Raw genomic sequence first — 25,436 nt, forward strand, 5'->3', positions numbered from 1 at the left:
GATAGACTTCGTCTCCTGTCATGGCCATCATATCTCTACGGATTCGTCCTCGTATTAGTTTGGATTTTTTAACTTTCTTTCGTACAATCTTTTATCAAAAAGTATGTCTCATTTATAGGCCGCCCGTTAATAATAGTAATAATTACAATAATAAAAACGTCATTAGTATGGCACCGAACGGTCCTCTTGAAAGACAGTAAAGTCTTTTTAGGTCATCCACACTATCGTCTACAGAGGAGAAGACCCAAGCCGTGATAGTGATTGCTGCGTCCGTCCGAAGAGGATTAACTAAAGAAGGTTTAGAGAATTCCTGCAGAAGTCCCAAGTCGACGAAGCGGTTAGTAAGTAAGAAAGTACTGCTTCGTAATTTCTTATCAAGACACCCTGTCAGATCTTTCTGGTGAAAATGAAAAAAGAAACAGAACACTCTACCGTAATAATCCATACAGTGATCGGTATTTTATTTTACTACTACATAGTCCAAACAACAAATGCTACATGCACTGTACGTCACGTGACGCGTTAGTGCGTTTGTTTCTGCTGCCGTGTTAGCTAACGCCAAATATCCAAATGCAAACAGTATGTTGTATTCTCCAGTCCAGTCCAGTTCGGGTGCTCGGGGGTTCGAGGCCCTCCAGCACGCCTAAGCTTCTACCGCCCACCAAAGGGTGGTCAGCACAGTTAAACACTACGACAAAGCACAAAATGGAAAGATTCAACGAGGAAGCATGATCCACCTAAAGGGCGAGGGCCGGATCAATGGACGTCCAGGCGGTTAACACTAAAGTTGTTGGATGAGAATGGGCGGCTCTGGCAAGCACTAGAGCAACGGGGGACCGCATCAGGGCCAAATCACACAAACCATCCTCCAGTCTCCAACCCGGTCAGCCTGCAGCTTAAACCAGATAGTTGGCCTCATTGGCATCGAAGAGTATGTGCTTCAGTCCACCGTCGCTCAGGTGCATGTTTTCCTTCCGATAGTGGTACGGTGGTGCCGCCGCGGCCACTCCGGTCTTGCCCTTGCTCGAGGGACAGGTGGCCGTATCGGGTCCGGCGGTACCGGACACCGGTGCAGCAGGGCACGGAATCGCCACAATTGCTACCTCGCGCAGTTTCGTCATGTGCACCAGGTTTTTGTAGAACAAACGAATCACACCCCAAACGGTGGCGTTGAATACGAGCATAATCACGCAGAAACCCCCTGGTTGAAGTAAGGGAAGTGAGAGCGGTGGAAGTTTGCGGGTATGAGCAGCGAAATAAAAAGTTTTTACGACCATTACTACTTACAGTATTCCCATTTGGCCACGTACTGGAAGGTGGAATCATTACAGCCACAAGCCAACACGATCGAACCGATGGCCAGCGTGCCGAAGAAATCGACCACCATCCAGGGGATGAAGAACTCGTGCCGATTGCGCAGCGTACCGATCAGCAGACCCAGACAGCTCAGCACGTAGATGGTGGCCACCGTCGTACCGATGTACAGTATGCAGAGTGTCGCTGCAATCGAAAGACACACGCAAGGACATAAATTCCACTCGGAGCGGATGTTTTACGACCGCTCCAGCTCTGCATTATCCTTACCGGAAGCGAGCTTTTCCGCAGATCGGAAGCGCCATTCGTTGATGGATTCGCCTTGCTCGTTCGTCGTCCAGAAGTACTCACACTTCTGTTCCGCAATGCTCATCTGCAGGATGGTGCTCATCTCCTCGGCATGGGCCAACCCGAGCAGCATCACAAACAGGAAAACGTGTGCTGTAAGCTTTGGGACCGGAGTGGGTAGAAGCATCCGGAGGACACCGGCAAGATAGAACGGATGGGAACGTTAAAGTTTTATAATGTGCTTTACCGTCCCGCTCCCGGGGCGCGTTTGACGGTGGTGTTTCAAGGGCAAGGTTTATTGGATGGTCGTTGTTGAACTGACGAATGCAAGATGCATCGCACCGCGCACCGGATATTGGACTTTTGTCACTTACCACTTTATAGATTGCAATCAGGATGGCCGTGACGCGAAGATACTTCGGCGACAGTGGCATGTTGATGGCTTCGACAACTCGATTAAGGATGTACATTTTTGCTGTTGTGCTTATTATCTTCACTTCAGAATGGGGAGGAGGGCAATAGAACAATCCTTCTCGGCGGATGTAATCACTTTTTGAAACGAAACAAAGGATTTTTTTTCCAACACTGAGAACATGTAAAAAAATGTTGATTATTGAGTGTGTGTGTTTGTGTGTGTTTAAAAGTGTATTTTTGTTCTTATTATCACCAACCCTACAAATGGCGCAGTGAGGCCCCTTAAGCTATGGGGGTGTAAGTTTTGCTGTTTCTTTTTGGTGCAATGACTCGCTGCTATCGTGTTTTGTAATCACTAGGTCCACATTAACTACCTTTCCGTTGTTGCAGACCGTTTCCTGTTGTTGTTGTTGAAACGCCTGTACAAAACTATCACTCACTTGGTGCGGAACGTTGAACGCTGTGTTCCAGTGTTTCGTGCCGTCCTGGAAGCTACTTACATCGTGACTGACAGGAACGAAAATCGAATCGTCCTTCGGTTTTTGCGGCCGCTGCTGCTGCTGGATGCGGTCGTCGTTGGGGAGCTTTGGGGTGTAATGTTTTTATTCATAGAGCATGCGCATCGCACGGTGGATTCGCTTTCGTTGTTAAATGTAAACAATCGGCAAAGACGAGGTGTACGGGAAAGGGTTTACACATGGGCACAATAACAAATCGATTGGAATTTTACACTTTTACATACAACATAGGGTTAAAATAAGTGCACGAATTTTACACTGCTTTGGCTTACTTCTTTTGATGAAAATGGTACTACGTTGTACTACTTCCTGCAAATATACAAAATTGGGCTAATATGTCCTTACCGGTAAGGTAGTGCTCTACAAGACATGCGACAAGAACAAACTCGAACAAACCTACGGATGTGCTGCATTAGCCTGCATCGCACATGTCAGACAAATACAACATGGAACAAACCAGATTGGTACTATTTGGCATGCAAGTATCACATCTTGAAACTGTGGAAACCTTGAAATAAAACTTACTTACTAATCGGGCGCTGCAATCACCGCGTGGTCTATTTGAAAATTTGATCTTATGAAACTATTTTAAAAGTGATGCAAATATTTACTTATTTGATTTTAATTATTTGACGCGATCTGATAATTTGATGCAACGGTCTGCAGAGTTGATAGTATAAATCCCATCAAATCGTGTTTGGTTTATCGCGTTTTACACGTAGCTGATAGAGCGCTACCTAAGCTACAGTGTGCGGTGTGTTCTAATGCAGAGGATAGAAAGGTTCGTGTCTAGACTAAAACGGCAACAGAGTTGATTTTCTTTCGGAGCAACGATCTAGTGCACAACTGCATTAATAGTTTTAATAAATTTTTAAGGAAATATGCTTACATTGTACGATTACAATTGGTTTTATACGGAAATAGTTTGAAGTGTTTTCAGTCTTCCATTTAAAAATAATATGTTGTCCATATATTGCTCAAGTGTAACCCACCCTTTAGCGCATTTTTCTCTCACTTCTCTCACACTTTTCTCTCTCTTTCTCTGACTCACTGTGTTGTTTCCTTCGCTCTTTCTTTCGTTAGAGATGCGCGCTGCTCGATGAGATGTGAGAGAAAGCGAGAAGGAAGTTCCTCACGGAGATCATAATGAAACAGAAAGAGAGAGCGGTCTTTCGTTCTCTCTTTCTTTTATAGGTGAGTATTTTGTGTTCTCCAAGATGTCAGAGTGAGACCGTTGCTGCATGCTGTCCTTTAGTGCGTGTGGTTGGTTATGCTGCCATCGGGAACACGCGTACCACAAAAACTGCACGGTTCTCTCGCGGCTCTTTTTCTCGGTCGCTCTCTCGAGGCGTACGGACGTGTGTAAAATCGGTGCGCTCGTGCTATTTTGAAAGTGTATTTCCTCGCGTACGTTTTTCCGCCCGGTGGAAAACAGTGAATTCGGCCGCCGGGAAAAACGGGTGCGTAACGGCGTCAGGTGTAAAGTGATCGACGAATTTCGAACAAGTGTTGCTGCAAAGTGTGTGCGGTTTTTTTGGGGGGGAATGGTTCGAAGGTGAACTAGCTTTATTGGAGTTTATTTACCCTTACAGCAGTAGCATGGGGTTGGACTAAATCAATGGACCACGTTGCGATACCGGTGATGAAGATTTTGTAAGCACAGTGTGATCTTACCCGATCGTGTGCAAACCAACGTGCCTCAAATGTCTTGATTTGACTTGACGTACGAGATCACCAAGCGTTGGGCCAATGATCTTTGAACAAAAAATAAAAATACAGGCGTGTTTGTATTCTTAAAAAGAAACCCCCAAATGTGGCATTTATGGACCTTTCTTACGCTTCGAACAAACAATCAACAAACCTTCGGGTTCGCATAAAGGTTGTAGCCTTTTTCGCCGAGTTTTCACGGTAGTTTACTGTTTTTCGGGAGAAAAACCACCTTTTTCCCACACACACACACTTGTCAGCAGGCGCGCGGTGTGCATAGTTTCCAAGGCAACGAATCTCAACGGTGTGTTTGTTGTTTTTTTCGGTTGTGTTGTACCGTTTCCCCCAAATTTTGCACTGTTTTGTGGGAACGAATTAGGAATGTTATTTTCTTATGTTTTATTGTGATATTGTTGGTTGTTTGCATATTTGGTGATGGTGTGCGTGCGTATATTGCGAAGATTTTGTGCCTTTTCTGTTCTGCTTGGCGTTAGTGCGCACCGTTTCTCGCTCTTTTCTTGGATCATTTGCTGTTTGTGTTTCTCTCTCCTGCGCATGATATTTTTAACAAAGTTCCCGGCCAGTTTGGCGATGTTTCTTTCATTGCGGAGCTTGATCGTACAACAAACAGTGGTTCATGCAACAAAAAAGAAATAAATTTTGCGTTGTCAACAAGAATGATCTTCAGGATGATTGTGCGATCAAGAATTGCTTTGCTGACTTAAGGCCCCTTTTCCTGTAACAATGCTGTGAGAGAGTCCGCGATGTTTAGCGGAACAGCAAAAAACACACGAAACCAACACAAAAAAACCGGTCATGACTGCTGCTTGGGAGAAAGGGAGAAAGAAAACACACATACGAAATGTGCGATCGCACGTTCCACGATCATCTCGATGAGCTGCAATTGTGACGTTTGTTTAGTGAAGTTGATTCAATGTTCATTCAGCATTCTGGTGATCGATCGAAGTAGCGCACGCTAAATTGCTTCACCTTTTCTTTTACAGGGCGCACAGTGCGTGTTGCGTCGTTGGTGTAGGGGTACGCTAGAGTGTGCCAGTGTGTTTGTGTTTAGTGTCAGTGTCAATCACGCACGGTGACGAAATCGTGCATCGAGTGTTGTGTTGGTTTTTGCGGGGCGATGTTCTAAGCCCCTGTCAAATGACGTCGGTGCGATGAAATAAAAATACGGCAAGAATACATCATTGATCCCGGTGATTGCGGCTGTGTTGGAGAGTGCGTGTGTTGAGTGTGTGTGTGTGCGTAAGTTTCAACGTGTGTTTGTGTTTCGTGCGGTACACAAACATAGAAACAACGGTGTAGAACGACAAGTGGAACCAAAAAAAAAAAAACGAAAAAAGCAGCAGAGAAACAACACACCCGCATAAACAACGTTCATCGGCTTTAAAGGTAAGAATGGTTTGTTGTTCTATTGCTGATAAGCGTTTATTTTATTCACCCGCGTTCAAGGGGAATGTTTCAAACGGTGCTGTCAGTGGCAGTTTCGATTAGAGCGAAAACATCTCACTTCGTAAGCGCGATCATGCCCTTATTGTGATGGTATGCGTGATGCACACTGTTTCGTGCAGAGGAATGCATGAATGCGATCGTTGGGTCTGCAATCGTTTCGTAGCTCTGTCGTCGTGGTAGTTGTGATCGATTTTAGCGTCTCCCAGAGGGAATCATATGGACAGTGAGGAACAGAAACAGGCGAATGACAGAGACGGAAAAACGCTACACAGCCTCCGATTCGATCTTTTCCCGTGTCCACTTCTTTCACCCGCCCAGAGGGGCATGTGCGGTAGTGGGCGGAAGGAATCGGAAGAAAATTCTTTTCCTTTTCTTTAACTTCGCTTTACTCGCTTTTGCTTGTTTCGATCTTTCTTTTGGGCTTCGGCAAACGTATCGGTATAATGAGTTTTGGGATGCTGCGTTTTGTCGTTTGTGTGTGTGTGTGTGTGTGTGCGGTAAAAGTTAAGAGAGAAAAAAGGAATAAAATAAGGGCCAAGGGCCTTTCGGTCGATTGTGAAGGGAAGCAAAACAGCGATCGTAGATCGAGTACAATATCGACCGATGAAACGAATCGATCTATTGCTGGATTCGATCCGGTATGAATGGAAAGAAAACAGTGCGGGATGTTTGTGACGTTGGCGGTCTCTGTGATGCGACAACGTAGAGCGTAATGCCCTGAAAGTAACACAAAAGAGTAAAAAATAGAATGAAAGTGAAAAAATTAATATAGAAACCAATGTTTTACGATTTTTAATTGAAAACAGTTTTATAAAAAAAAACACTGACTTCCACAATGGATAGAATACAGCGTGCATACTTTACTGAATCCTGCAAACGTTTTCAGTCGTTTCATGCGATCTTGTATTGTCAAATATTTATTAAAGTAAACAACAAAAGCCGATCGTCCGGGTTTTTGCTTCGAGTGAATTTGTAACCACCGTGGAAAATGTAATGCACCGATTCGAATCGACTTTACAACCCTCAAGACCACACCCAGGAGGAAAATCTCCGCTCTAAGGGGACATTCCTTTTGGGAAAGGATGAACAGCGTTTTTTCATCCATTTAGCTATCGCTAGAACTTGCACGGGGCAAGTGGCTGTGAATATTGCACCACAAATGATATGCCGATATGCAACAGGTCCCTTTCGATATGGTGAAAAACAACAGTAACATAAAGAAAACGAAAAAAAAACACCCACCCAGCGGGGTATACCTTTCACCTTGGTCGGTAAACGATCGCGGTGTTCCTTTTAACGTTTGCGCACCGATCAACATCGATGACACGCTACATTTGGCATACGGATACGTTCGATCTCCCGTCATCAACCCCTGCTTGAGGGTGTGTGTGTGTGTGTTTGTGGCCATTTATTTTTCTATGTCGAAATTCATATCCCGAAAGACACCCCGAAGAGTGGTACGGAATGCCTTTTGATAGTGCCCGATGCCGGCAGTATGGGTGTACGGTGGGCCAAAACCGTTCGAAACCGATCGTTCGCAACAACAAAGCCCAGCATGATGACGACGGAGCCTCCGTGTACATGGTGTGCTGATGGTGATGATGTGATCCTTGTTCACTTGCTCACTGCCTGCCCGGTTCCTTCACCATTCGCCAACAAACCGGGCACACAAGACGGTGGTGTGCGGTTCGTCTGTCGGCTGCCCCCATAAAAATACCCCCAGGAAGAAGCTGCAAACAACGACGAAGAACAAAGCGACGAACCCTCCCGTGTTCGTGCCTGGAACCGTTCGTTGCATACGTGAAGCTTGTTACGGTGCACCACAACCCATTCCTTCTGGGCCTGGTTTCTCATCTCATGGCGTTGCCAATTGCAGGCCCGAACTCGAGACTCGAGACTCATCAACTGAGCGAGTTTCGCAATGGCTTTTCGTATGTTACGGCACGGGCGTTTTTTTTGTTGTTGTGTCCGCTTGCATCTGCTTCCTAGTACTCGCGGAAAAAGGAACACCTCACCCCGGGACGGACCGCTTTTGTTTGATTTTGTACCAGTGCCGGCCCGACTCGTCATTATCGGGTTCGTTTCCTGCTGCCAGGGTGTGTCTTTCGTTTGGCAGTTTTTTTCTCTTTCTCTCTCTCTCTCTCTCTCTCTCTCTCTCCTTCTTGCTTGATCTGGCCGATGGACGAAACGTTTGCTGCTGCAGTTTCCAGGATGTTTTGTCCGAATGCGAATAAGAAATGTTAGAATGCAACAGCAAAGATCAACCCTCCGAACGAGTGATCCTTTTTGCTGGTTCCATTTTGGGGAGTATTTCTGTTTGTTTTAAGCCACTTTCGAGCGGTGTGTTTCTCGAAATCTCCGAAACTGACTAGACTGGGACATGGCACATTCCCTTGCCTTGAGCCCCGCTTCCTCCTCTCTCATATATACACACACACACTCGCGGTGGCTTTAATTCGCAACCGGAATCAAATGAATGGAATCGAGCGCCGGGTGGCGCACGAGTAAAGATAAATACCGTGCAAAAGGATGTGATTCGGTAACAACCCGATAATTACCACACCCCAGCACACAACAGGGTTCGCTCGGCAGAGGCAGGGGCTGTTGGGAAGCTGAAACATTCGCATTCCTCCTGCGGCGTTTGCATCGGTTGAGGCAAATCGAACGGATCCGTTCTTTACGGGGAGGGATTTATTTCGCTGTTTTTTTTTTGGGACACACTTCCATTAGGTCAATGGCATGGATCACCATTTTATGTGTGTGTGTGTGTCTGTGTGTATTTTTTTCTGTTAAATTAATCGCTCCGAACGGAGTTTTAGTCGGTTTTCTGGGGAGGTAGATTGAAGCAAGCCTTTCCAGGAAGTCGAAGGAGTTGAAGCGATCGGTCTGGGGTGAAGATGAAGTATAGCCAGTAAGTAACAGTGGTTTATAGTGCAAATGGGACATCTTAATATTGTGTCCTTCATGAATTAACTCCTTCTTAGATTTATAGATATCGCATGATAGGTTTACAGAATTATATTTTCATAAATTATCTGTATAGAACACCAGCAACTCTTAAGACCTTGCACATATCCCCCTGCGCTGTTGTTGGTTGCTCTGTGTTTTTTTTGTCTTCTTTTCGTACCAAATTATAGCCCTTCCTTAGGGTCTCTTGGAACCTTTCTCGCAAAAAAAACAACAACAACATACACTCAAGACGGTCCTTTTCCGTGGCGTTTCTCCCCGTTATTGTTGCCATTTCGTCTCAGTTGGTGTATACATTTTGCGTGTGCCGACCGGCGGTACGACTGATTGACGGCTTGATTGGACCTTATCATCTTAAGCATTATCATTTCGTTGTATGTCCCGGAAAGGATGGTTACGTCTTTTTTTCTATGTGTGTGTGTGTGTGCTGTCTGTCACCTTGGAATGTATGGATGCCTGGTGCAGTTTGCATGATGTGTGCGGTCTCACAAAGCAGTTTCTTGTAGGGATCTCGCTTGAAATGTCCATCTCTGCCGAGTTGCTCTGTAACGGTTGAAAAACGTCTGCGCTGTCTTTTATATTTTGATCCCTGCACGCTTAATTGCACATCACACACATAAGCGAAACGAGAACGAGAAGTGGAAACAAGAGTCCTTCAGGCGGGAAGGACTTCTCTTCATACTCCAACACGTGACTTAACCGACACTTCATCATGAATGGAGGATGAAAGTGATTATGTTTAAACGTAAAATGGTGGAACCATTCCATTCAATGCTGGAATGGAATGGATTGAGATGGCGTTGACAGGTATTTACAATGGAAAAGCTTTTTGCGCACCACCAAATGGGGAATCTAGTGCAAAGATAACATTTGCGGTGTGTTTCGCTATCTGCGGCTTTTAGCACGATGGGAAATGCGCTCGGCAAACGAGACCACAAACTTTGTTTTTCCAACGAAAAGCATTGGAGCGGGTACGGGGCGAATGCAATCTCATCAATCGAAGTGTGGTTTCTTACCGTTGCAAGTCATTGGTTGGGTTTCTTCAATAAAGCTACGACCGAAAGGGGATCGATCACAGTGGGAAAAGCAGTGAGCGCTTGGAAAATGAATTGTTTAACAATATGATAAATGTATTGATTTTTTTCATATAATAAATACAAGTTGTGTACAATTTGCTAATAATTTGTGTGCATCCTCACTTTCGAAAAAACATTTAATAGCTTGTTTTTGAGAGATAGAAATTTTTGAAATTTTTCAATCCAAGTGTAAATTCTCACTGTGCCGAAAGTTGCCAACACTAGAAACGAAGATGTGAATCACCAGCGAGAATTGAGTGTGTGTTTGTATTAAGTTTTCCGTGGTGGAATCGGCTTACCATGCGGTGTCCGTATATCCTTCTATGAGTAGCGAAATATAATTTATTAGAATCGATCCCTCAATCGGTGCGATGTTCCTGCAGAAAGTTGGTTAAAGTTCGGTGAAGATTTGTTGAAAGTTGGACGAGATGAAATAATGAAGAAAAGTTTTCCACCATTCGGTGTATTCAATCGGGACAAAAGTTACCCCACGGAAGTTTTAACAGAATCAGGCTTATAAAGACTTTTTTGTTCGGTCATGATGGAATGGTTCATTTATCATAAACATATATTGAACGTTTCATTTTAATTGACGATGCAGAGAAACGCGAAAATTTATTAAAACTTGTTTATAAAAGCATTCGGTTTTTTTGTTGTGAGTGACCGAGTCACTTGATCACGTATCGATTTTGTCAACACTTAAAACACAAGTGGTTGCCGTGCTTTGTTTTCCATCCCGCTAAACAAACACATGTTGCCTGAGCACACAAGTTATCTTAAGCGCTGGAATATGAAGTTGCCGTGATTTGGTGTCGGCCGACGCAAGACTCTACAGGTTGTTGTAGTGTGTGGAGCCTCGGAAGTTGCGGACTGTTTGCGGGATCTATTTGGTGTTAATAATTGTGCTGGTGGGCGGTTTTAGGGCAAAATTCTAGATGTGTGAGCAGATTGTTTCGAGTGTTCCCGAACGGTGAGGAGCCACTTGATGTGAGGGGAGTGGGAGTTTAAGCCCCGTTCCGTGTGCACTCGCTCTCGAATGGATGACGGAAGCTCATTTACCGCTTTTGTATATCGCGATTACCTACCAACCTGCTTAAAGTACATTACTTATTTATTGGTCATGAAGATGAGAGATCAGTCTGCAATCATTTTGAATAAGTAGCAATTTTGGAAATTCATTTAAAGGAGTAGTAGACTCGGATAGTTAAATACAATTTCAAAGAACAAAGAGTTGGGGAAATCCTTAGTTTTAAAGGAATTAGAACGCAATGGTTCGTCTGTTTTGAACAACGGAAAAAAAGCTAAAGATTTTCGAGGATCGTTCTTTTGTCGCTCAACATTTGTCTCCTTCATATAGTTCGCTCAACCTGCTGTTTAGGTCGCTCACCAAACGTTCCTATATTCGGTAGGCAGTTCACTTCTAGGACCTTTCCTATATCGACCTGTCTGTATATCCGGTTGATTCTGGAGACTATTCGCGACCTGCAGCAGTATAATTGGAAGAACGATGTTCGTTCGCTCACTTAAATGAACTGATTTTAAAAAAGAACTGAACTAAAAGGAACATTTTTCTTTATCGGATTCATTTGGTTCTTTATTTTGGTTATACAATCAAACAATAAAGATCTACACCATTTTCAAAATACTTTCCCTCACACCCAACCAAGGGCCTTTTCCCGATAAGGACATGTCTTTCAGCTGTTTTGTTCCTTGTTCAGGAACCTATTCCTATTTCGCTTGAAATAGGAAACAGAAGGCTTGAAACAGAGGTAGAGTTTCCACCTCTTAGTCTTATATTTTCTTCCGGCGCTTCATAATCAGGCTTCCTATTTGTAATGTTTACATTAACGTCTCGAATGTATTTCCTCGGCGATTGAGTCCTGCTCTGCTGGCGACAATAAATCAACTTGTCCAGGAATCATGTTAACGCCAATTAGAGACCTGGTGTTGAAGAATACACTAGACTGAGGTTGCCGAGATCCTCTTTGTCGAAGGCCTCCAGAAGTCTTGCCTTCTTAGTCTATCGACCTCATTCCTTCGGAGGTGTCTTCGTACTGCTTCGACCTAGCTTCGACCGTAGCTGGTACCCGACAGTGACAGTGTTTTCCTTGTCGAACTGATGGAAGTGTTCCATCGCTCATGTGGCTTCTCCATACTCGCTGCATATAGTACCGACGCTCATGCCCCAACCTCAGCGTCATTGGGAATAGTGGTCTCTCCCCGTTGGTTCTGGGTATTGGAGGCGGCGCAGTTCCGACTCGCTCAGCTTCCACAGCGGCCTGGAATATCGCATCGTCCTGAGCAGCTTATGCTGCCACGACGACTGTTACCAGCCTCCCATTGGCCTTGCCGTTCGTCCTATTCCGTGTCCTCTGCTTCCTAGCCGAACAATTTCTGGTCACATAGCTCTTTTCTTCCCGTTGTGTCGCATCCATAGCAGCCTCTTAGATTGCCTCGGTAGAGGCTCTTTTTGTGCTATCGTTGGGCACAACCTCGTCCTCTCGCCACAGTTGCTGCAGGACGTTGGTGATCCTCTTGGCAGCTTCTAGAATGTTTTTTTCACCACTCGGGACTCTCCAGAAGTTTCATGCCAATGTTGTTAGCATGTACCGGATCGTATGTTCCGTGGCACAGTAGCTCTCGTCGAATGTCCTCCTAACACTCGAACTTCATGTGAGCTACTGAGACGACCACACATTCGAAGTTATGAATTTACACATGTGGAGGTAGTCACGGAAGAATCCAGAATTTTAAAGAAGAGGTTTAGTTCAGCCGAACCAATTCTTGTTCTGTGGGATACCTTCTACTTTTTTATCGGCACAACAACCTCAAGAGGTCGAAGACCTGCCATTTCTGGCTCTCTTTGATTATACCTAACCGTATGAGATTGGTCCGGATGTGGGTTTTGGCCTGTACCGTTCGTGAGAAGACCAGCGCCGCTATCATCATATCACCGTTCCTCCTGTTTGGGGTATCTACTTTATCATCAGCTTTATCCAAGGTTCATAAGCCACTAAATTAAATCCTTAAAAGACTTAAAATTTCTTGGCAGTATTTTGAGTACTAATTAGACATTACCAACAATCTTGCAAGCCTGAAAACAATGCTTGTAATTATTTATAACTTTAGTACTTTTCTGGCCAAAAACATCTACCCACCAACATCATGACATACACCCAAAAGCAACAGTTGGAAGATTTATAAGCAAAAAATGCATTTTATTGCACTCTATGCACTTCCACCCACCCATTGTTCTTCTGGCTCGGAAGGAAAGAATAAACCATCTGTCAAACGGTGCACGGCAGATGATAATTTAAATTGTCACCCACATTATTTTCCCATCCCGTGAGGCAACCCGCGAAAGTGCATTAAAATTGCATTAACGAGCAATTTATTTACTTGACCTTTACTTCGCACGGGATAAGGTGGGGGCTGTTTTTCGTAAGTACCACCATTGTTTGTTTTTTTTTTCGCCCCCGAATGGGAACACACAAGCGACCGATTCATATCCCAGCAGAAACGTAGATTGACATTGATCGTCGTTGAGCGATCAGGAAGGAATGGAATTTTGTGTTCGGTAAAAAGGTGTTTTTTTTTCGATCAAGATTTAGAAGCAAAGGAATTGCTGATAATACATCAACCGATATCGTTCGGCGTTGCTCGTGATACGCCATGTCGTGAGCGCCGAATGTAATGCGCTTCCGGTCAGAGCAAATATTACAAACCGTTGTTTGATTCAGCAGCTCAGCAACCCACCCAAAAACAGATCCAGGAATGCATTCCGATTGCATCCGTTCGTGTTTCGATTGGATTTTGGCTGCTGATGTCATTTTTTTGCAATTCCTTGCGGGAACGTTTGAAAGGCATTTCGGTCGGGACGCAACAGGGAGAGAGAGAGGGAGAGATGGAAGTGAATTCGCAAACGAAAAGGTCATTTGATGGATTTTTATTGGAGTTTGATGTTTGCAGTGTCTGAGGCAATTTGCGAAACGGAGGTAAATAATGTTTGCCTGCCCAACTCGCCCAACCCGCCAACTAGATTGGACGGTTGTATGGATTTAGCAAGATAGATTGGTTGAATACAGCAAAAAAAAAACAGTTGCTGTCCATTTGCGTGTATTGCGGGAATGCATTTTACGCTACAGCAAAAAAAAAATGGTTAAAAGCTGTTGCCTATTCGGTTTGTTTTTTATTATTTGTTAAATATAGTTAGCAAACCCTGTTCGCCGGGCGGATATTAATGGCGGTGGGTTTGTTAAAGGTGTATTATTAAATAAATAAATAAATAAGAAAAAAAAACATACAGCATGGCTACGTTTCGATATTTTTCGTCCAGGTTATTGACCGCCAAACCCGAGTAAACCAGGCAGACACTTGGCTCTTCCTCCCGTTATACCCGATGCCGATGTTCCCCTGATTGCGGACTGAGCATGAATCATTTTCGTTGTATTGCCGCTGGCATCGTTCGGCTGTCGGAAAAGTGCCTTGACGTCCTGGGGTATGCTCCCTTAGTATTGTGTTGTCTGTTGTAGCTATTTTTTTATGTTGTTGTTACTCATTCTCTCCTCATATTTTGACAATCTGCCTTCCTTGAGCTACCTCCATCCAAACGGAACAAAAAAAAAGTGTATCTTATACAGTCTCCCGAAACTGTGCACCGCAATGAACGAGACATGACGGGTGCCGGTGCAGTGCCTGGCAATGCAATAAAGATTGCAAATAGCGTTGGTGCATTGGATCTCTAGGATCTAGGGAGCTTGTTTCTTGTACCCGCATTTGCTGGTTTTGCGTTCCACCTCGCATCCATCGGTGGGATGCAAGCATAAACAGTCCTTGTTTACATTCGGTACCACAAATTTGGTACCAACGGGGGTCGTTCGGTGAAAAAGAATGCAACCCAACACACACACATACACTGGGGGAATTTGGGGAGGGGAACAAGGAACAGGAGAAGAGAGGGGATGTATTTTGTGGCCACAAAGCCGTCATTCCTTCACTTGTACCGCCCGTCCTTCGATTTTTCCTGAGCAGGCGGGGAGGCGGTGACCCTTTTTGAAGCGCACACGGAACGTGACGGATGGATGGGTAAATTTTAAAATTCGTGCCTCGAGTTGCGCATTTCGGGTGCTGGGTAAAAGACCCTTACCGGCACACCACATTGCCATCCATTGCACTCCATTGCTTTTGATCCCGATGCAGAGTTATTCTTTCGGGGTTTTTTTTTTTTGGTGTACTTCTTTGGAGTCACTTTAAACCGACATTGACGGCGACGAGAAGGAGCTGGTTGCTGATGATGCTAGGGTGTTTGGGTATGTGAACGATGCGCTTCGATTTGAACTTTTGCTGGACTAAAGTTTAGTGTCGATGATAACCCTTAAGAGGTTCGGCACCGAGCGTGTACCTCTGTGAGGTTTTGCTGTGTTACTGTGTTTATATGAAGACAATATTGCATTTATTGGTATAATGGGAGTAGCAAGTATGTTTGGTTTAATTTACTACATAATTATTTAAAGAATACTTTCATGAAAAAATTATCAATGATCGATTATCACAAAAACAATTCTTCGGTAATAGATGACAATGAAGCGTCGTACCACATGTCTCGCATTTGGGATTCGTAGATATTATAACGAGAAGTATTTCATAAACAATATCGAAAATTATTGAATAAACAAAAAAAATCTTTTTCTTTTCATCTTTGTAGTACCAGAAATGAAGAGAGATTATTTTAACTACGTACGATAAAATTCAAAAATAACTTTCTTGTTTTTTACAAAATACAATACTTATCGATAGAGGTATAAAATTAATGTCTTGTTGTTTTTTCTCCTAATTTTCGCTAAGTACCGAAAATGTACACACATATTTTTTTTCCTAAATGCACGAAAGCGTCACTCATAGGATAAAACGGCACCCAGAGATTAAATTGTTAAATCTTGAGTTTCAGGCCTACGGTGGGTGTAACAAAGGCGAATTGCTCTGTTTTGAGTTATTTTACGAAGCCCGAGTTCTTAAAAAAAGTGAAATGCACTGGCATAACTTTGCAAATTATAATCACTTTTCATGACGAGGGATAGTGAATGAATTACCTCTATAATTACAGATGTTGCTTTTTTCAATAAAAGCCTAATTTTTTTACTTTCTTTAAATTTATGTTATCAATATATTCTATAAAACTGAAAAAAGGTGACCAAAATACACAATCTTAAATGCAAACTTAGTAGCTGAGCTCGGTAGTTAAAAAGCAATAGTGAATTTCTGCGAGGGTTACAGGTAAGACGCTCATCTTCTATCTGAAATAGTGCTGGATTGATTGCTGGCCGTGATTTGTCATTTTCATTTATCAATCTATTATCTGGTTGTTTAATCATCCTTAAAACGTTTATAGCTTTAGGAGCTGTAAGATATCCACTAGAAACCACGACATCAGAGCATTGTTAGTGATATCATCTGGCGTCATTACCTTTATTCGTAATTCTCTTGTTATATTGATGTGATGATTTTGTCATGTCATCTGCGGTCATTTATGATAAATGGATAAATACAACTCCACTGTCACCGATTCAATGGCCGCAAATGCTTAATTAAATACACTCATTAATTGTGACTGTACGCAGGTATTGGTACCACCCCTGCACTTCATTAATCATCGGCATTTGATAACATTGTTACTGCTGGCGCCGAAACAACCCACCACCCATGTTAAGGGTTAACATTCAGCAAATGTGTATTTCAACTTGCCAACGACTATCGCTCGTGTCTCCACCACCCTGCTCAAGTAGCTGGCTTGGCTCGGTTGTGTTGTGCTACGTGCGCGAAGGCACGAGTTCCCCCGCAAGTTCTTGATGCCCCGTATCTTAACTCGCAACAAATGCCCGCATCAACAACGTCCCGTCCACACTGCAGTTCCGATGTGCGTTCGCGCTGCATTTGGTAGCAATTGAAGGCGACGCGACAGACGACAACTGATAAGACGGCGGACCGCAACTTGCACATTTACCGGTCGCGCCCCCCGGGCGAAGAGGGCGGCAGTGTGATCGAAGAGGAATTATTTGATTCTTATGCAGGCTTATGATGGCAAACGTTCGGTCTCCTCCGGTTGAGATTTCACAAATCATACTCCCCAAAAAACCGGGAGGATGTTTGTGGTGGAATGCTACGGATGCCCTCTGGAATCGCTTTTCAGCGACGAGGATCAAACGAAGCACCGGATTTTAAATGCATGCACAAATTTGGCCACTGAAGTAGCGGCAGGAACGTTCCGCTGGTGCTGGCGAAACCCGAAACGATCGGACGAAAGGGCACGTTTTCCGATGGTTCTTTTCTTTTCACACGGCAAACATCATTAGCCGCCGGAGCGTGACCCCGTGTGTATCTCGCAGAACTAGCACAGACGGGATGGGTGTTTTCTTTTTGTCTTTTGCACGAGCAGTGTTTGGATGATGAACACGAGCAAAAGAAATAAGCGAACGAGTCGAATAGCTCGAAATATATCTGCCCTGTAGCACTGTGTGTAGACGGCACGGCTGCGGACACTATTTGTTCGCCCTGATTGGAAGCGCGATGTTGACTAAGCGCGTAGGATTTTTTCGGTAATGAAACGCTGTCTCGGTTTCGATTGGCCGGGCACGGCCGTTGCTGTTCGGTGTCGGGAATCTGTTTTCAATTAGGTAGTGCTACACCTTTACCAACGTTAATTAATTTGAAAATATCCCCAAAGCTCGGCTTATTGTGCCGCTGCTGTTTGATCGTGAATGAAAAGACCAACCGTTGGCTGTCGGTTGAATTGTACTGCGAAAAAAGGTGGAATGCTTTGCATGGCAAGAGTTTGCTAGGTTAAGGTAATTGAGCTGTTTAGTTCGGTTCAATGAATATTTCGTGGTCCTTGGGTGATGTGAAGGCAATGGCGTAAATAAAGGGTTTCAGTTTATTATTTTTTTGTAAAGGGTGTTTTATAAAATCGTTTAACAATATTGATTTTTGTTAAGTGAGATAAGAAGCATCTTGCTTCACTTTTATTGCTTTTTATGTCATGAGAATTGATGCCTTATTGTAAAATGTTTTCTGTTTCTGCCATATCCTATTAAAAAGAATTGAAACTTTATTGGGTATACAAGTAAGTTTATGAATTTATTTTTTTCCCGTGTCTTGCCTCGTAACCTTCTTGGCCATTCTTTCATTATTGGATATTTCCCTTAATATTTACTTCCAATGAATAAGTTAGGTTTGGTTTGTGTATAATGATGGTTTGTCTATTGGGAAGTAGTTAGTAATATTTGACCTCATTTTGAAATATTGTGAATATTGCTCTTTTACGTTGACTGAGCTTAGCTTAATAGTAGTCGATTAAGCTTAAGTGCTCAGTCGTCCTATTCTTCATACGAAAGATTTGGGCTAAGATCTTGCCCTAATTTTACCCCAAAAATAAAGAGTGTGTGACTAAGAAAATAAGCAAATTAAGGTTACTGACAGATGTTCGACCAATAAATACGACACACCTGATTTGATATTTCTTATCGTAACTAAATTTTGACCCGTAACAACAACGGGTCGTTGTATCGTAACAACGCTGTAAACCCAAAAAAAAAAAACATTATTTGCCGAAGCTGGAGGATTTTTCTAACAAATTCAACATTCCTTTAGTAGATCAAACCATTTTGCTTGCATACAATCATAGACACCGTTCTTACAATATTGAAGCAAAAAAAAAAAATGTGTTCAATATCTTGCGCCACTCTTCAACTCTTACCTGCAACACGCTTCACTGAAGTGGAAGAAGGAAGTGTCAAATCATCATTTTGCTTCCACTTGTGACATGCTTTCTCGAAGCGTAACCATTCATCCGGCACATTACTTAACATCAATCGATTCCAGTTCACCGTGGAACCGTCCCGGGGTCGTCCTGATCCGCCTGGTTAAGTGGTGTTCCTAGCGACTAGGAATAGAAAGGTTGAAGAAAAAAAAAATAGGAATTTAGGCAAAATTGAGTCCTGTACAATCGCGAATGGTGCTGCAAGGGTCTATCGTCACTTTTTGCCACGTGGCCCCATGAAGTATGATGATGAATGATCATCGAACTACCATCGTACGGGGTTGCGTTATCGTCATGAGCGGAGACACGCACTCGAGCACCAAAATCAAAGGTGTGAGACTAGAGCGACTGTGCGGTGCAAGTTGGACCGAGGTGTTACACAACTTACTGCTACCGGGTTTCGCGTACGTAACGCACGCCGCTGACAGAGCACGCGGTGATGAACGGTGGATCATGCCGTAGGTTAACTGTGGCCGGTCTGGCGAAGGATTTATGTGGCAGCGTACGGCGGGCGGTACAAGCGGTACCGGCAAAAGGGTCGTAAGTGAGCCAAGGTTTCGATATTTACCCGGCAAAAATCTTGGCCCTCTTGTACGTGAATGAACCGAACTAGCCGGGCGGATGGGATTGGATTAAGTGGTTCGATTCGATGGCATCACGAGAAGGACATTAGTTTTGGGTGTTTGTATGGGAGTGGTTTTTTTTTTCTTGCTGCTTCATCATCTGCTGGTTCGAATACATCCTCACCCAAAAAAAAAACCATATGTGCTTCACCGTTGTGGCAGTGTGTTGCTGTTGGCAGAGATAATCTATTTTAGTGTCCGTCCGTGTCCATCTGCTGAGTGGCGTTGGCTTAACTTGATCGCGCGATGGCGTTTGATGTGTGACGGGTCGCTGAATGAGATTTAAAACAGAAAGAAGATCGAAGTGTGTCAAGATTGTTTGATAGAAGAAATGTGGGTAGGATTAAAATGAAAGACAATTCATCAATTTCAAAACAAGCGATGTGTAAATAAGCTAACCAATAATGAATGAATCCATAGATGATTAAACAAACAAATAAATAAATAAATAAATAAATAAATAAATAAATAAATAAATAAATAAATAAATAAATAAATAAATAAATAAATAAATAAATAAATAAATAAATAAATAAATAAATAAATAAACAAATAAATAAATAAATAAATAAATAAAAAAATAAATAAATAAATAAATAAGTGGATAACGAGCGACAGAAATAGTTTTAAAATATATAACATAGATATAAAGGTAGTTAATTCAAGAAAGGATAATGAGACAATAAGACAATAGACAATGATATTTTCATACTATTAAACATTTGAATAATTTTTTTTAAAGAATTCACTGATAAGATGGGAATAAATAATTAAGAAGATAAATTAAAGTATTTTTCAGATCACTGCTCGAAATAGAAAACTCATAATACAATTGTCATGTTTGATCTACTTTTATGTTTTGATCTATTATGATCTTTTGTAATATAACTTTTTGATTAGGAATGTGGTTTAACGTTATTTAGTGATGTATTTCAGTTTTCTTTTTATTTTATAAATACAAAATAATTCTCGAAAAATTAAATAATTATTTAATTAAATTGTATTTTCTGTACTTATATCTTACACTTTTACTTGTTTGTAAATAAATACAGCAGGATTGCTGCAGTAAACTCTTTTTACTGCTTGGAACTTACCAACATCGAGAATTGTGTCTATGTTAGTGCAATTTACGTTTTCATTGCCATTTTCAATTGTTTTCTGCCACTACGATAAAAAGGACACTCGTTAATGTGTATCGAATGTAATTTTACTGACATTACTGTTTCCAGAGTAAAAAATCTCCCCCAAACGATTTTTTTTTGTCTTGTTGGACATGTTTTATCTTTCGGTTGTATTTTGTTTCCCAAGTAATGATATTATTCCGCTGCTGTTAAATCGAATTTTCCTTCCCGTTTGCTGGGCGGTTCCAGTGGCCAACGAGGCGGATCCGAACAGCCAGTGCCAGGTTCGTGGGTTGCAAATGTACTGTAGGGTCCCGCCCGGCCCTCCAAAAGCCACATTCCGATTAAGGGCACGTTGTGGCTCAAAGATCAAAGCCCGAACGTTGAACGGTTGCTCCATTAGTGAAGACGACCGGGCCGTTACGTTAATGTGCATCCTCCCGTAGTAACCATAGCGACGGCAGCAGCCAAAGATGATGATGATGATGATGATGTTGGGGAATTGTAGGCGCACCTTCGGAGCATTACGCTGAATGATGCTGACGGTGCCGATGCCGAATTGAAAGCAATCGGATCAAGAACTTTCGATTCGATCGAGGGCCATTTTTAAAATGCTTTTTCGTACGGTCGATGCTTTATGCTGTCGGGGGTGAATAAAAACAAACCGTTCAGCGGTTTGCAGCATTAATGCGTGATGGTACTTGTGGGAACTAAAGAGAAAAAAAAATCACTACCACAAGCTCAAAATACAGTCCGATCGTTTCCTTTCCCGATGTAGTTTGCATCCGTTTTTTTTTTCTCTGTGGCGCATGAAAAAACCTCCCCCGATTTCTCACTGCACAAACCGAACGAGCGGAAATGGTGGGTGATGATTGAAATATTGTTTACTCGCCCCAATTACGTCGGGGCCCCCGTGTGTTGTGTTTGTCACTTTGTGAAAAGTTAACGCAATATTACCGGGCCGGGGTTCGAAGCATAAGTAAACACGCCACGAGATGAAGGTTGCTTTAGTGTGCGTATACCAGTACCAGGCACGCGTTTGATGCCGAGCATGAACGTCTCTGAGGAGGTGTTTTTTTTGTCGGGGGAAGGCGGCGACTGTGCCGCATAAAGATCAGCATATTTTTGTTTGCGGCTGAGCCTGTGGTGGTGACGGTTATTGCACCAGCGACATTTTGCAGACAGGAGAGATCGGTTGATTGATGTGTCTTAAGGTGGTAAAATTTACAGTTCCGCAGCCGGAAGTGAAACATTTTTTGGCTGAGTGCGATGGTGATGATATAATGGCTCGGTTAGCTAAAGGGGAAGATTTTGTGTGTGTGTGTGAATGATAGGATTATGAGTCGTGTGGGTGAAGCATGAGTTTTTTTTATTGAATAACTTGATGTAAATTTTTAGGCAACGATATTTAAGGACCTTTTTGATAAGTAAATTGTGTTATGTTTCAAAAATGTAGTAAAATGTTTAAACATCAGTGTTATGCACATTTTGTTCCAGCTGAACTTAAAGCTGTAAAGTGTAAAGCATTAAGTAACTTTAAATGGTTGGCGCCAGTAACCAGTAACATTTGTAGTGTTACTCAAACGAACTATCCCAAGTTAATTGATTTTATTTTATGCAACTGACTGTAAAACAATTAACACTTGTAGGGCTTTTAAATGAATATTTTTAGAGATGCATGATTACACAAATAAAATAATTAAATTTTGCATCTGGTGCCGTGACCAGGATTAAGAAGAAATTGACCAACCACTGTCTACTTTATCGTGATGTAACGATTAATATTTCAAAAATAATGCACAAATTATTCAATTTCATATAAATTTAGACAATCTACAGCTCTTTTGCCAGTTTTATTTTATTTTTCCATTATGACGGCCAAGGGCCGTATGATCGACATATTTTGTCGAAATTCCATGACTTTGGGCATTTCCTCCCAGTTATGAGCCTTATCCCGGGCTTGCTCGGTTAGCTCTTTTGCCAGTTATTTCCCATAAAAAACGATCTATGGTAGAAAAATATGCTTCACTAGTTGTTGTTTGGACATGTTTAGCACCGTGTTTTATCTCACCTGCGCGATTCCCACCAGTGGACAGAGATAACCGTAAATTGTCGGTTACGTATCCAGCCACCCTCTTTTCTCATTCAATAAATTTGAATGAATGCTGATGCAGCCTCCCCGGTTTCAAAGTTACACCCGAAACCAAGGCCGAAACCATTCATGAAACGCGAGCCACGACAAATACCTGGCGACAGCATCTCACTGAAACTTTCGGAGCGAACACCGCTGACACCGGCCATTGAAGAAACTTCCGGATCGAATTACGCCATAAAGCAGCATCGTCAGCAGCGGTGGCAGCACACACACACACACATACATTCCCTTCGGTGTACATGTGGGCAACGACAGCAGTTTGGAATTTGGATGTGAAGAGCAACGAAGGCGAAGCGAGCAGTTCCAATTGTCGCGTGAGCATACCACGTACCACGCGGGTTTTCCAGTTGTAGGAGTGTCACCTCGACCCGGCACCGGTAAAGCGAGTGTTCGATCGTTTGTTAGCAGGTTTTACGATGCCGAACTTGCTTGGTGACAAGCAAGCGGCATTTCCGGAGATCTCCCCGAAACCCGGACGGACGCTTCTAATGTTGGTCGCGCCCGCACGGGGAGCATATGTGTAGGGAAATTAGGAAAGATTTAAACCCTTGACGGCGACCCCGACCGACTTGACCGCGGTGGAATGTGTAGAAAGACGCGAAGCAATTAACAAGTCCTCACATGTCCGACAGCCCCGGGCGTTTCGGGTTCGGGTAATGGGTGGAACACAGCACACTGCCGTATGACCCTCCAGGGTCCGGTGATGTTTATTTAGAACTGGTTCATGTCGAACTGGCCGCAGTCGAGCAGTCACAATTGAAGGGGCCATGGCGAGCGGGCATGGCTGGAAGATGAAGAATACCCCCGAGAACTTGACCTTCGGGCGTCTAGGTTCTGCCCAATCGCTGTACGGCTCGGGAGGATGTGATCAAGCAAATGGCAGCGGACCTTGTTGGCAGAGGTTCTGTAATGGCCAGTGAGGTAGCATCAGTACCTTTTGCTGGTTCGCTTTTTATCGAACGTTCCCACCCGTTCGTACCGTGTTCCAGTTTGTATGCTCAGCTTCAGTCTGTCAGCTTAATGTTTGTTAGTTTCTGCTTTTGCTGACGACGGGCGGGGACCGGTTAATGGGAGCAACTTGTTTGGTCGTTGTGTGATGCTTCCGATGCTTAGTGCTGCTGTTCTCACACGAACGGTCGATGGCGTCCCAGAAGGACACCGAACAAACGAGACGTACCCGCATTAAAAACCGAAAGGATGGGAAATTAAAACACGGATAACACCTCGGCCGAACAAATGGCCGGCGACACGGCGGTATCGCTATCCACCGATTCCTGCCCGGAATATTAAAGACGGCGGGAGCGCGAGCCCGGGAATGGACATAAAGCAAGGTTTTACGACCAACGTGTCCCTGGCGGTCCCCCCCCGTAGCAGCCGGCTGCCACGAAAACAGTTGAAATGGAAAATCGGAAGGTATTTAAAACTGTTCAACCGGCTGAAATTGAAAATCTGTAGATAAATAACTCTCACCTTCCGTGTTGCCACGTTTCTTATTGAGGGCAGGGATTAACATCTTAACGAAATCCACGCGGACCTTCCGAAAGGAATGGGGTGGGAGTGTCCTCCAACCAAAACCAACCTTTTGGGGAGGAAAATTGATCAAAAAACGGCCAAGTCCCACACCGACCGATGGCCAGGTGTTGTAATCGCGGTCGTACCTTTAAACGTCCACACAGTTGTCTACAGCGAATGTCAAGTTCTGTAGTGTTCTGTTTAGACATCGGGAGGGTGTATATCAAGTTGTCGAGTTGCTATCGTATCGGCAAACATCTTGTACGATGAGAGCTTATGAAACATTCCTTTGCCGGCCGGAGTTGGAATGGCTGAGCCACATTTGTGTGTGTGTGCGTGTTCTTGTGGCAATCAAAACATAGTACAGACATAGTTTCGGCAGGTTTTTGAGGTTAGGTTACCGCTCCAACGTACAAACGGGTGAGAGTTATCGTTTCTTATCGCTGCACCGGGGGTAAACCGAACGGCCCAAAACTATTGGACCCCCCCCCCGTGGCTGACGGGGGCCCGAGAACGCCGGTCGGTCGGGGAAGATGGTAAAGATAAATAAAGAAATGATTGATGTTTCGAAGTTTCTTCCAGCAGCGCACTACGGTGGTGGAAGAAACCGTCGCGCGGGAATGTTGGTAAATGTTTGTTAGACAAACAGGTGCTTCTCGTTCTGTGGGATGGGTTTTTTTTTGTTCGTCGGCTGTGCGTGCGTGAAGCTTTTGGGGGCTTCTTCCATTTTAGATTTCCATGTTCGCCGCTGGTACGGTCGGCACGGCACAGGGCACCAAAACGCAAAACGTTACGATATTTGTCTCCACGCGCGACAATAAAGTAGACAATATTTTATCGACCTATCGTGCCCGCTGCCCACCGCCTAGATAAATCACTGGGTGGGTGAAATAACGATCAAACCGTTTGGTACACGCGGGCTGGCACTAAGTTCGCGATACATTATACATATTTGCAGACGAAAAGGGGGCAAAAAGGATGGTGTAGCAAAACTGCGGCCTCAAATCGTTTGATTAATGTTTCATTCTCCCATTACAACCGATTTTTTATTGTGAAGTTCATCAAATATTGACTCGTTTCTTACACTTGCCCCTCCCGGCTTTCTTCTCTCCCGCGCTCCACTCAGCCATTCCACCTCTTGTTCTGATCCAAACAACTATCTTTTGCAGGCAACACTCGAACGCAACTGCGGATGGAGACGGTTTGTGTCAAAACGTTCGTTTCGGGACGTTCGCCATAAATAATTCCGGCAGCAGACCAGGGAAGGACAATTGGCGCAACGGTCGCCAAGAAATTTGGTAGGGAGTCAGTTAATAAAAAAAAACAAAGAAAAACAAGACGATTGAACACCGAAGACAACAGCAAAAAGAAAGACAAGTGGTAAGTGTATTGATTTGCATAACTAACAAAACAAGTTGCTAGCTCGTGTTTCGCTAGAACCTCCCGCTTCGCTCATCAATGT

At 43.5% G+C, this 25,436-nt stretch overlaps 2 protein-coding genes across 2 annotated transcripts in view; one reads left to right on the forward strand and one right to left on the reverse strand.

The window, feature by feature from the left end:
* Window positions 1–444: 444 nt before the first annotated feature.
* On the reverse strand, window positions 445–2,479 carry LOC128297346 (uncharacterized). Its single transcript, XM_053032972.1, has 5 exons — window positions 2,391–2,479; window positions 1,977–2,151; window positions 1,585–1,762; window positions 1,288–1,500; window positions 445–1,201 (listed from the first exon to the last, which is right to left on the reverse strand). Exons 2-5 carry the CDS (start codon window positions 2,070–2,072, stop codon window positions 897–899), a joined length of 792 nt encoding a protein of 263 aa, XP_052888932.1. The 5' UTR covers window positions 2,073–2,151; window positions 2,391–2,479; the 3' UTR covers window positions 445–896.
* A 1,423-nt stretch (window positions 2,480–3,902) lies between these two features.
* The window catches only part of LOC128310719 (interference hedgehog-like), an 82,820-nt gene continuing 61,286 nt past the window's right edge, over window positions 3,903–25,436 (forward strand). Inside the window, exons 1-3 of the mRNA XM_053047426.1 lie at window positions 3,903–4,089; window positions 5,246–5,648; window positions 25,144–25,354. The gene's annotated coding sequence lies outside the window, so the exon portion shown is untranslated. The remainder of the gene's footprint in view (window positions 4,090–5,245; window positions 5,649–25,143; window positions 25,355–25,436) is intronic.

This window comes from Anopheles moucheti, chromosome 2, assembly GCF_943734755.1.
Source record: "Anopheles moucheti chromosome 2, idAnoMoucSN_F20_07, whole genome shotgun sequence".
In the NCBI taxonomy this organism is placed as follows: Eukaryota; Metazoa; Arthropoda; class Insecta; order Diptera; family Culicidae; genus Anopheles; species Anopheles moucheti.

What these genes read in the sequence shown, in the direction of transcription:
- LOC128297346 (XM_053032972.1), bottom strand. Translation starts at nt 2,072, where the DNA reads ATGTACATCCTTAATCGAGTTGTCGAAGCCATCAACATGCCACTGTCG. An exon ending in TGCGGAAAAGCTCGCTTCCG is followed by an intron (nt 1,501 to 1,584) that starts GTAAGGATAATG and finishes TTTCGATTGCAG; the next exon opens with CGACACTCTGCATACTGTAC. An exon ending in CGTGGCCAAATGGGAATACT is followed by an intron (nt 1,202 to 1,287) that starts GTAAGTAGTAAT and finishes TACTTCAACCAG; the next exon opens with GGGGTTTCTGCGTGATTATG.